General features: G+C 49.9%; 1 protein-coding gene across 1 annotated transcript; it reads right to left on the bottom strand.

Moving 5' to 3' along the window:
* Positions 1–383: 383 nt before the first annotated feature.
* Positions 384–728, bottom strand: LOC118648160. The gene has a single exon (XM_036294464.1). It carries the CDS (start codon positions 594–596, stop codon positions 411–413), a length of 186 nt encoding a protein of 61 aa, XP_036150357.1. The 5' UTR covers positions 597–728; the 3' UTR covers positions 384–410.
* Between the last annotated feature and the right edge of the window lie 12,196 nt (positions 729–12,924).

The raw sequence follows: 12,924 nt of genomic DNA on the forward strand, positions 1-12,924 counted from the left end.
AATGTTGAACCAATATTGAACCAATATTACTGCTTAGACAAATTGGCTAGATAAGGTAAAGTGTCTACTTTACAATATTGGACGTTATTGGAAATATTGTCTTTACATTACTTCTCAATATTGCGCCAATGTTTGTGTTAGGTAGGACATATACATATCACAATATTTGCCTAATTATTTATCTCAGCTATTTTTACACACATAGAATTTTTATTAAAGTTGCAAGATAATTTTTTTCAGTGATATGAAAAGAAGTGCGTAATACACGAAAGTTTAACACGAGACATCGATTATATTAAATCAGCAAAATTTTTCAAGATAGTACTACGTTACCTCACCTTTCTATTTGCTCCTTCCTGCTTGGTTTTATAGATATATTTTGACAAATATAATATGCATCGCTAAAACACTTACCCATAGTTGTCCGGAGTCGCCCGCGGCCATTGCTGCTGCGCCGCGTAGTAGTTCTCCCCGTAGTTATAGTGCTGAGAATAGCCGGCGGTGGTTGCTGCGGCGGCAGCAACGCTCGCCTGCCCGTAGCTCTGATAGCTCTCAGCACCGTTGCCGTAGTGTTGGGTTTGGAAAGGTAGACTCATGTTGAAGGCGTTCAGTTGTTGGCTGTTCAGCTGTTTGCGAAGCCTGGCACGCCTGTTGCTGAACCAGACCTGCACCCGCGCCTCCGTTAGCTTCGTTCTGCGAAGAAAGGGGACACCCGCAAATATCAGTAAAAATATTAATAGCGCAACCTTATCGTTTCCCGTGGGTTGAGTGCCTATCGGGCGCGTCTCCGGGCGGCGGATAGGAGGACGCCCGGGTGGAAACCCTGGCCCGGGTCTAAACCCCCGCGTGCCCGGGTGGACCGCCCGGGTAGTAGCGGTTATAACCTGCCCCGGCGGGCGTAAAACCCTGCCCAGGGGGGGGAAAGCCGTTACCGCGGACCAACTCCCCAAGCCAAGCTGGAAGCCATCGTGGCGAGGGCTGCGTGGCACTGGGGGAGCAGTGTCTTGAACGATGCCTCTGGGGAACCGGGCGAAACCCCAGAGTATTTAGCCTTACCCACGCATGCGGGGCTCTGCGTGGGTGGACCGTTTATTTCCCTAGCTGCTCGTGGGAACAAAATGGAGAGCTTAAATTTAACATTAAAAACAAAACTCACGGAAGACACTCCGATGGAGGCTTCGACAGAGGACTCCGGAAGAGTAGCAGAAGCGGGATCGGGAGCCGAACGGACCCCTATGGGCAACGGGAAAGCACCGAGACCGCGGAGAGAGGAGTGGTTTCGGGAGCCGAACGGGCCCCAAGGGGCACGGGAGGCACCGAAGCTACGGATGCTAAGGCGGAAAAGGAAGGGGACCTCGGTAAGAGGAAACTCTCCGGAGCCGCGAAAAGGAAGAGGGCTCGGGAGCGAAAGGTGGAGGCTCAGGCCCGGGCGCAAAACCCGGGAGGGGCCTCTGCCGGCCGCTCCGGGGACCTCAACCTTGACCGACCCCCGGACACCGGTTGGGGGGGTTCGGGGGGGCACCACCGCCGGTAAGCGACGGAGGGGCCCCGCCGAGACCCCGCCTTCGGTGGAAGGGGCGACAAAGAAGCCGAAGGTCCAAGGGACCCAGGCTTACGCAGATGCCGCGGACCCCCTAACGAGGGTGATTGTCGCGGAGGGGTACCCCGAGGAAGCGCTAACCGTTGAGCGGGTGGCGCAACTAAGGGGTGCGGTCTTTAAGGAGATCCAGGGGATCCAGGAGGGTCCCCTGCCCAGATTCGACAGCACCTCTTTGCGGGCAGGGGCTGCGGTCGTCAGATGCGCGGATGCGGAGTCGCTGAGTTGGCTAGAAAGTCGAATCAGCGGCATCGTACCGTGGGAGGGCGCCAGGCTCAGGGTGGTGGGACTGGAGATGCTGCAAAGGCAGTGCAGGGCAGTGGTATGGGTCCCGGTCCACCTGTGGGCGCGGCCGCTGTCCTGGGGCTGCTGGAGCGGCAGAACCCGGGGATCAGTACTTCGGGCTGGCGTGTGCATGCGGAGAACGTGGGGGCTACCTGCGAGGGCAGAAACCTCGTTCTCGGCATTCCCGAGTCCAGTGTCCTCAAGCTGAAGGCACTGGATTTCAGGCCTCATCTCGGGATGGACCGGGTTACCTTCAAGGTGACCGGGGCATCCCAGGATGGGAAGGATAAGGGCAAGGGAGGGCCCGACCCAAAGGCCTCGTCTTCACAGTAGACGGGACCGGGGTGGGCTTCACCCAGATTAACTTGCACCACAGCAAGGGAGCCTCGGCTGCTTTGGCCAGGCGCCAAGCTAGGGTGCACACAGCCATATCACTAATACAAGAACCCTGGCTAGTCCGGGGGGGTATTAGGGGTCTGGCGGGGTGCGGAAGACTATTCAAGTCTCCGCAAGATGAACGACCCAGGGCCTGTGTGGCTGTCAAGGGGTTAGGAGGCCCAACTGCTGCCGAATTTCTGTTCCAGAGACCTGGTGGCGGTTGTGATCGAGGCCATCAGTGAGACTAGGACTAGAAGGAGGGTGGTGGTGGCGTCGGGTTACTTCCCACACGAGGAGGACGACCCACTACCATCGGACCTGGTGGTTCGCCTGGTGGAGTACTGCCAAAAGGAGCAGCTTTCCCTCATTTTGGGGTGCGATGCGAACGCGCACCATACGGTGTGGGGAAGCACGGACACCAACAGGAGAGGAGAGAAGCTATTGGAATTTCTGGTGTCTACCGACCTGGAAATTCTCAATAGAGGTAACGAGCCCACCTTTGTCACTGCGGTGAGAAGGGAGGTGCTGGATCTAACTGTCTGTTCTAGGCGGTTGGTATGGGAGGTGACCGGCTGGAGGGTCTCCGATGAACCCTCATTGTCGGATCACAGACAGATCACCTTCAGACTGGCAAAGGCCAAGGCGAAGGTGAGGACTGTAAGGGACCCAAGGAAGACGGACTGGGATTCATTCCGTGAGGGACCTGGCTGTCGGTCTCAGGGAGTTCCCCAAGAGACACGGGACCTCACAAGAGATCGAGCTGTGTGTCGAGCACCTGCAAAGGGCGCTCATCAACAGCTTTGAAAGCAACTGTCCGGAGAGGACGGTAAGGAATGACAGAAAGGTTTCCTGGTGGAGCCCAAAGCTGCAGGATCTCAGGGGTGCGGCACGTCGGGCCTGGAATAGAGCCAGGAACACGGGCCGCCAGGCTGACTGGGACCTTCACCGAAGGGCTCAGAAGGTCTACAGGGACTCTGTGGTAAGGGCAAAGAAGGAGAGCTGGAGAAGATTCTTGCGAGTCGGTGGAGGGGATACCCGAAGCCGCCAGACTAGGCAGGATCTTGGCTAGAAGTCAGGACGCGGCCTTGGAGGCCATCCGGCTCGATGACGGGACGATGGTTTCCGGGGAACGTTGCCTGACCCACCTGCTGGAATCGAATTTTCCGGGCTTCTGTAGAGACCGGGAGCAGACATCCAGCAGGAAACCTTGGACCCATGCAGGGCACGAGAGAATGACTGGTCTCTTGCAGCCAAAATTGTGAGGCCCGACAGGGTCAAAAGGGCTGTAGGAGGTTTCAAGCCCTTCAAGTCGCTGGACCGGACCGGGTCTTCCCGGCCCTTCTTCAGGAGGGGCTGGAACAGATCACGGGGCCGCTCACGCGGACAATGAGGGCTTGCTTGGCCCTGGGCTATACGCCCAGAGCTTGGAGACAGGCGAGAGTTGTGTTCATCCCCAAGGCGGGAAGAACGGGATACAGCTCCGCCAAGGATTTTCGTCCAATCAGCCTGACGTCCTTTCTTCTAAAGACGTTGGAAAGGCTGGTGGATATTTACATACGGGATGTGGTTCTGCTGCGGCATCCGCTGCACGCGAACCAGCATGCGTATCGTACGGGGTATTCCACCGAAACGGCGCTTCACTCTGCTGTATCGTTCATCGAGGAGCAATTGGAGAAGAAGGGTTACGCGGTGGGCACCTTCCTAGATATTGAAGGTGCTTTTAACAACACACCGCATGAGGTGGTATGTGAAGAGGCTGCTCGCAGAGGTGTGCCGGAGAAGATTGTGGAGTGGATCAAAGGCATGCTCAAGCGGCAGGTAACGGCCTCACTGGGAACGGTGAGTGTCAGTGGCTGGGTGGAGAGAGGGTGCCCTCAGGGAGGGGTTCTTTCTCCACTCTTGTGGTGTCTGGTGGCAGATAGTCTGCTCGGAACACTGAACGAGAGGGGGATTCTTACATTGGGATATGCGGATGACCTGGCTATCCTAGTACGAGGCCCCTTCTTGGAAACACTTCTGGAGCTCACGCAGGGAGCATTGGAGGTAGTCGAGGAGTGGTGTGGCAGGACCGGTTTGTCGGTAAACCCACTGAAGACCGGGCTTGTGGTATTCACTCGCAAGTACAAGGTAGGTCCGGTGGAAGGGCCAGTCCTTGGAGGAACGAGATTAGTCCCAACCGGGACGGCTAAATATCTGGGAGTAATCCTAGATAGGAAGCTGGCTTGGAGGGAACATCTTGAGAACCGATGTAAGAGTGTATGCTCTTACTTATGGGTATGCAGGAGGACATTCGGACAGACATGGGGTCTGAAACCGAGGATAGTCCACTGGATTTACACGGCGATACTCAGACCCAGGCTGCTATACGCATCTGTTGTGTGGTGGCCGAGGGTGCTGAAGAAAACCGCCGCGTCAGCGCTGGAGCATATCAGGGCTCTGGTTTTGAGAGGGGCCTTGGGAGCTATGCGGACCACGCCGGTGGCGGCGATGGGCATGCTGCTGGGCATCGAGCCCCTCGATCGGGTAGTAGTGGCGGCGGCGGCAGCGGCGGCCTACCGCCTGAGGTGCGAATCAAGGTGGAGGGCGGGAGCCCTGCACACAAGATTCCCTGAAGGAATTCTATCGGGCCCCATTTTTGCGATGGGGCAAGATAGAAGGCCAGTAATTCGTACCTTTGAAAGAAGGTACAAGATAAGCTTTCCCAAGCGCTGGGAGTGGGACGGCTCCAAGGGACCGGTTCCTCGGGATGGGGACGTCTGGTTCACGGACGGCTCCAGAACGAGCACGGGCTCTGGAGCTGGGCTCTACTGCCAGCGCGATAGAACAAGAATGGTCGTTCCGCTTGGCGAACACGCAACGGTATTTCAGGCGGAAGTGGTAGCTATCATGAGATGTGCCCAGACCTACTGGAGCTCGGTAGGGTGGGAGGGGCGCATCAGAATTTGCTCGGTACAGTCAGGCAGCGCTCAAGCGCTGGAAGGTCCGAGATTTAACTCGCGGTTTGGTCTGGGATGGTAAAATTGTACTAGACGAACTGGCGAAGAATAATGACGGTTGGTCTAGTATGGGTCCCCGGGCATTCGGGGATCGAGGCAACGAAATAGCCGACTTGCTTGCCAAGGAGGCAGCAGAAACAAGGTTGGTGGGACCGGGAGCCGGCTGTTGGGATCTCCTTCTGCCTGGGCAGGAGAAGGATCGGGAGCTGGCTCCGGGACCAGCACCTTGAGCACTGGAGGAAAGTTACGGGGGTCAAATGCAGACAGGCCGGAGGCCTTGCTGGGAGACTGTCCCGGTGAGGACCTGGCCAGAAGCATGAGATCCCTAAATAGGAGGGACGCCAGGCTGGCGACGCAATTGCTCACGGCCATGGCGACCTTAATTATCACCTGTATAAGCTGGGCAGTAGCGATACGCCCGACTGCAGGTGGTGTGGCGAAGAAGAGGAGACTAGTCCTCCATATTCTTGGGAACTGCCCTGTATTGGTCGGACCAAGAGCACGCCTGCTGGGCTCAGGCATTCTGGAACCGGATCAGGTGGGACATGCTGCCCTTGGAGAGCTCTTCTCCGCTTCTGGAAGGAAGCGGGGCCCCGCTAAGGGCGGCTGACAACGGGGAGATACAATGGACTCCTGTCTGAGTGTCAGAGGCGGGACCCCTTTGAGGACTGCCCCCCGAACTCATTATTATTATTATATTATTATTAAAGGTAATTACGGGGTTTGAGCGGGCACCTCGCGTGTTCGCCGCGCTGGTCCGCTAAGCGGCTCTCTTTTGCGCGAAGTGAACCTCCGTTCCTCCACCTCCCCTCTCCTCCTCTTTTTCTCTCGGGCACTTTTGTTCGTGAGCGTCTCCGCTTATTCTATTATTTTGAAAAATGGCCACGCTACTTGCGCGCACTCCGCACTCCACCGCCCGGCGCTGCATGGTGCCGAGAAAACGCGCTATTTTCCTCCGGATTCGTTACCATCCGGCGCACGGGGTGATTGTCTTCACGTCGCCACGCGGAGCAGATGAAATACGTGCACGTATTATGTTGCATACACGTGGTTTCGAACGCGATAATTTGCCCGGTAAGAAATTTGTATTGCGTTGCTTGTACTCCAAGAGCGCTGGAAAAATTACGCCTTTTACGCGGTTGACTCCGATACGCGTCATCCTCCGCTTGAGTCCACGACACTGAAATCTGCCCGGGACGGCCTTTTACCGTTCCGTTTTATAAATAATCATGTATGGACTCGTCGCTATCGCTACCGTGGGGAGAAGACGTACAGACACCTTCGCGACGTGGCGAGCCATTATGGTAAACGGTTCTGCGTTATACATTGGAGGAAGGGTGCTGTTGAAACAGATGGGAGGTGGTGGTTGGTGTGTTCATCCAACGGCCAAGTCCATTACCGCATTCCATATCCGTTTGAAGATCGTCGAGATGGCAGCGGCCGGCGTTCAGGGCCGGCGTCATATGCGGACAAGCTCAGGGTCTCGCACACGGCTGCGTCTCGAAGGTCTGGAATCGGTTCAGGAAACGGGATCGATCAGGGCACGGCGTGGTGATCGGCGGCAAGCAAGCCGCGAGGTCGCACGGCCGGAGGTCGAGGCGAGGATCGAGGGGATCTCATCGGCGGCAGAACCCGGGATCTCAGCTGGGAGATACGAGAGAAGAGAAATTGATAAAGGTCCGTTGATATCACCAGTCCTATTGCTTTTTGGATCTTTCTTTGAAACGAGGCCGGGAAATATCAAGCCGAGCTGCTGACTGAAGGGATTCAATGCACGGTCGATGAAGAAGTAAGAAAAAACTGAACAGTCAAAACAAACAACAAAAACAACTGATATCTAATTACACTTTTAAATAAGAAATATTTATGAGCAAATATAAAAATTAAATATAAAGATATTAATTAATTTATTATTATTAGTGGTAAAAAATCGAAAATTGCGCGGACACACTAAAGAAGCGTCTGAAAGTTTAACATTAATACGCAATATTATTTTTATACGGCAATGATTCAAAATAAAATATTAAATAATGTAAAATTTCTGATAATATTTGTATCATATTATATATTTAAAAGCCGAATCCGTGAACTTTTGTTTCAATATGATTGCAAAATAACTATGAGGGAGCGGAACTACTAATGACGAGAAAAAATATTCACAATACCTATATTTAAATTATATAAATACAAAATACATTATTACACCTCTAATAAACAACTTTATTTTAATTAATTAAAATTGGATTCTTGGCTTCAATATTGATTCGCTATTTGATTTGGATTTTAACTTTATTGTATCAGCAAGCTTCTAAATTTTAAAAAATTATTAGATAATTATGTTTTATTATTAAAAAAATAGACAAAAGGTCAATGTTAAACAATTAAGCGATGATGATTCAGCGACTAGGCAGTGGACCTTATGTGTTTTTCTTTTTAGTGTAAATTAAAGCAGTTTTTTTAAAATATATCAAAGTGAACAATAGAAATGTTGTTAAAAATCACCTAAATAATAGTTTATAGTTATATTAAAATACCGGTTATATCTCATTTATAAGTTTTAAATGCGTTTCCATAATATTGTAGTACCTTAAACCGGTTCGCAAGTGTAACGTTTGTTTTAAACGTAAGAAGAAATGTCGATGAAGAAAAAGTATACTAACTGGTCCAACGCGCGTTCTGCCAGCAGGACGGAGTCTGCGACAAAGCATCGGCAACTCGTGTCCAGTATCCACCCGACTTCTACGATGGACCGGCCAATCAGACGCGTCCCGGCGAGGATTAGTAGAAATACTCTATCGACGGTATTCTGGTTAGTTTATGATTAAACATTATTATTATCGCGATGCAATCTATCGAACCTATCAAGATTTTTCCGTTACGCGATCCGATCGCTATCGAAAGGATTTCAGAATTCCACGTCCCGCGCTACGTATCTCATTTGAACGCTGCATAAGCCACGGGCGGATGAGCATTGAAGCGCCCGGGTTAATCGAGCGATAAGCGTAATTTATAGCGTAGTCGTGTGAACAAGTTAATTGAGGCAAGGCGGCGCGACGATTCGAACGTTGAGCTCGCGTGTCGAGGTGCGATCCGAAAGCGACTCGGCATTCTTCTTATACACGCGAACACGATAGGAAGTCGTTATCCTCCGCCGTAAGTCTCGCGAAAGTCGAAAAGTAAAGTCCGTTCTTAAAAGAGGTTTTTATAACCACGAGCTCATAGAAGCAATAAAAGTCAATTGCGATCGTAAGGGCATGTCGTTTGGATAATTTCGTTTATTCTTACATTCGCTTGAACGGATTTCACGCCGGCATGAGACGCGCATCACGGGCGTCTGGTGCACGCGAGTCCACTTATTAAAGTATCCACGCAGTTTCGTGGGAACGCTGGGGTTGGTAGAATATAGCCGGCGGCCGAACGTAAGGGAATTCCTTCCTTTTTTATTTAACCGGCGGCTAGCGGCGCGCAGAGAAAATTAGGCGTCCGCGGCGGAGATGGTCGGGTTTATACCTTGTCGGGAAGACTTAGTTTTGATTAGACGTTATGATCGAGATTGCAACTTCGCCAAGGACTCACGGAAGATACTTAGACCGTTGATTTCTGTCGCGGTGACAAAACCATCCTGTTTTGATGAATGGAAGCGACGTTCGTCGTCGTGACGTTACTCACATTATTCCGTTGGAAAGTGTATTTCGCAGGTAAACGGTCGTAGCGAGATTCGGATGATAATTAAGTACTCGAGAAACGTTGGAGAGTAATAAGTACCAAATTAGCGAGAGAAATAGTTATTCCTGCGTCTGAAGGCAGTTCTGTATTCCAAAGAATACCGCTGAGTATTTTATCACCGAGATATTTTACCTTTTGAAGGATCGTTTATATGATAGTCAAAACGTGTGGTAAAACATTGCCGAAGTGGTATGCGATTCAATTATGAATTACACTTCGGATACAAAGTTCCGAGGGAGACGCGTTGTAGATTATTGGTCCGCCCGCGTTTGCGGGCTGGGTTAATTACGCTTATGATTCGAAAAACGGGGAGAACACGAAGAAAGCAGGCGGCTGTTCCCGCACGCTAGCATGCCGCGAAAGGACAGGAGGATAGGGAGACGAGAATGAGAGGAGTGGCGGCGACACGCGAGGGGAAGGACCGGCGGCAGTCTTTTGATGCGCGCACCTCGGCGTGGAGCTTTCATTTCTTTTTATCGTCGGAGCGTGATGGTTAGCCAAAAGTCGGCGATGTATGGACTTCGGGTACAGACGGATATACCGCGGATTATACCGTGGTTGGGAACGGGAGAGAGAGAGGGAAACGCACGAGAGCAACTTGAGCGATTGGTGCACTAATACGATAATAACAACATCTAAGTTAAGTAACAGGAATACGGAAGAGATAGATGTTCTTTCCTCTGTAGGATTACCTGCCTAGTTCCGATTATAAGTACGGGAATACGGATTTAATTTATGTTAATTCGTCTTACTGTAGTAAGTCGGTTTTTTTTCCACCTTCGAAGAGAATAATCACTGGAAGTTAAGCGAACATGTTGGCATGGGAAAGCACTAACATAGCTGACAAAAATGAGGAACATAGCAATAACAATCTAGTAGATTCGGGACGCGCGAGCCATCAGTAGCGGGGGGGCAACTTAAAGGGTCTCACAAATACACACGTCAATCATTTCTCTCCCGCGTCCTTGTACTACTTCCGCGCACCTCTATCCCCTCGCCGGGCAGGTCGGCCCAGAATGCAAGATTCACCCGGGGGTTCCGGTAGCCAGGAACACGCGCGCTAAATTAACCACGCGGTCTGTCTTCTCCCGTAAAAGAAATCGGGTGGACGATCGTGCGGGCAGAGACCAAGCGAGAGGGCAGATCGGGGCATTGCGCGTGCTAGAGAAGGGGCGCATCAGGTGGGAGCGCGCGGAGGACGTTGAAAGAAGAAATCGTGGTGGAACGACAGGCGAGCGAAGGAGCAGTCGAACATGAGGAAAACGCCGAGGACACGCGTTGGATTTCCTCGAGGTGCTGTGAGAGGAGGACGGAGGTAAAACCTCGCGCATTACCGATATAATCTATAATAATCTACGCGAGCAACACAACCGCGGCGTGTGGTCTTCCTCTGGCTTCGTACCCGGGCCGCCTGCCTCTAATTTACAAAACCGCCAAAACACACCCCGTGCCGCCGTTTGTTCGTCGGAACGCGACGGCACCCTATTGATTTAGATGCTCTTAACTGCGGGCAGGGAGCCCCGTGATTGAGACCTCGCCCGCCCGGGACGGCGATCGCCCGTCCAGTCACTCCTACTCTCGCCCCGTCAGTAGGATTTGCTCCCGACCTTTCTTCGCTTCGGTTGCTTACCTCGGCGGTTTCTTCTCGGCGAATACGCACATCTCGCCGGCCTCGATTCAGAAGACTACAGAGCGCTTTTTTTACTATAATGGGAAATAGGTCCCGTCATAAGCGCCCCCGCAACGATTTTAAGTATATTTTTATGAAAAATTTTCTTCTTAATATAAATAGTACTAATTTTTATCTTCACCTTTGTAAACGTTATACATGTAATTTATTCGTATATATGCGTATGCATTTTAATATAAAGCAAGACAAATTGGTGATTAGGTTATTTCAGTCTGATTCTAAATTCATTTCGTGGCAGGTGTTGCAATCTTCTTTAATGAATGCGCCCTGGTCCCAGATTCATGAGGTATCGGCGGGCGCTGATAGCTCGTGAAAAGCGTCAGAATCCGAAAAATCGTTGGGCATGCTCCTGAAATTTCTCGCAACGATTTACGAGCGCGCGGCCAGTCTTTAATCTGGAGGACGCCCGTGTACTTCGGGGTTCTCGAAGTGGTTTTGGCCGCTGTTCGCGGCAGGGTGCTATGCTTGAGTTTCATTTCTCGTCGTGTCGATCGACTCCTCAAACAGGGATAGTTGTAACTTTACAAAGTAAGTTATTGTATAATGGATGTAAAACACCAGAGATGTAAGATTTACGCCGCGACGTCGGATACGTGCATGAATTGAGCATTTTGTACGCAGTGTAACGAAAAAGTATATCTTGTAATTTGTGGAGACCTGTTTTCATACAGAAGAAAAAAAATTATTGGACATTTAACTAGAAGTATATAATATGTTGACAACTTTACTCTGTAGAATTGGATATTAGACTACTTAATAATAGTAAATATATTGTGAGGGTTAGTTCTTTATTTTAAATTATTATCTACATTAAATATCTCGTATGTGAGTAGTTAAGTAAACGTTTATCGATGTAGTCGTTGAGGTCAGCGTCAACGGGACAAAAACCGTTGGAGAAACATTAGGTCCGAAAGGGTCACAAATCAAACCGAAATCATAAATAGTGTCTCGTGGGGCCCAGACAACGATTCCCCTTCGGAACCGGCTTTCGTTAGTCGGGGTGTGCGGGACATGTCTAATGAAACTTAATTTCTTCGATCGACCCATAATTTCTCGGGTGTTTAGTTAGTATAGTTCGGCTGGGCACGGCTGTAGTAATCAGAAGGTTCTTAATGGTGGGTGGTGAAGACCGGCGTTGTGAAATGTCTGGGGCTTATTCGGTGAACGACTCGTTCCTATCTTCGGTATCTGACGTGCGCGCACGTGCTGGACCGAGAGATGCTCGCTGCTATTAAGAACCGGCGCCGCAACTTCCTCTCGAGAACTATCGACGACGTTACTTAAATGCCCCGTCTATTCGCGTTTTCCTTAATGCATTCATTACTTGCGTTTCGACAGAATAGCGGGACTGATCTTAACTAACGCGGACCAAAGTTTGTTAAAATTGACACGTATAAAATCCAATATAACATCATTTTTTAACGACAGTTGGTATATTTTAACAGGCTGTTCGACGGTTCCTTGCTTAGCTTTAGTGGAACAATGAGGGTTCGACGACTCCGCGGCGGAAAGCGAACCCGGGAATCGCGCTAAAGAGGAACAAACGCCAAGTACGAACTACGTCATCACCGGTGAAAACAAAATGGAGCAACTGGAGGAGCAGCTTTTCTCGGATCGACGCAAGTCCGATGGGTGAACACTAGAGAGGAAACTCGCACAGAAGAGGAAAGGTGCTTTTTCAAAATCGGAGTCGCGGTTAATAAAGAGACTAAGTGTAAATTCCTTGAGGGTCAAGATAAACGAAAAGCGGAAAGTGTACTGTAAGACACAAGCTCCACAGAGACACGCGATCAAACCGTGATGAAATAACAAAGGAGAGGAAAGAGACAGAAACACTCTTTATTTACTAGTTTAAGAAGTATCTTGATATTACGATGTCAACTTTATATTTGTGACCACATTTTGTTCGTAAGCTAATTATGATTAGCTACACAGTCCTTTTAATGTAATTATAAATTTCTGATTCGTGTGTACATATTATAATTTATATAATTTTTACTTTTGATTTTTATAAATTTCTGTAATCTCTAAGTTAATATTCGTGTTGTCTTCGTTCCACATGACATTAAATTAGTATTAAATTTGATTATTTTTACGAAAAAATAATATACATTAAAAATTACTAATGAATTTTCAAAAACTTTAAACGCATTCTATAAGTCTGGAATGAAGGTGTGAATTTCTATGGCGGAAAATTTGCAAAATGTAGATCGTCATAACTTTGTAGTAAACTGCAACGTAAACGATAAGGT

This window comes from Monomorium pharaonis, unplaced genomic scaffold (assembly GCF_013373865.1).
Source record: "Monomorium pharaonis isolate MP-MQ-018 unplaced genomic scaffold, ASM1337386v2 scaffold_253, whole genome shotgun sequence".
NCBI lineage: Eukaryota > Metazoa > Arthropoda > Insecta > Hymenoptera > Formicidae > Monomorium > Monomorium pharaonis.

Excerpts from the sequence above, each read along its gene's own strand:
- LOC118648160 (XM_036294464.1), bottom strand. The coding sequence starts at position 596 with ATGAGTCTACCTTTCCAAACCCAACACTACGGCAACGGTGCTGAGAGC.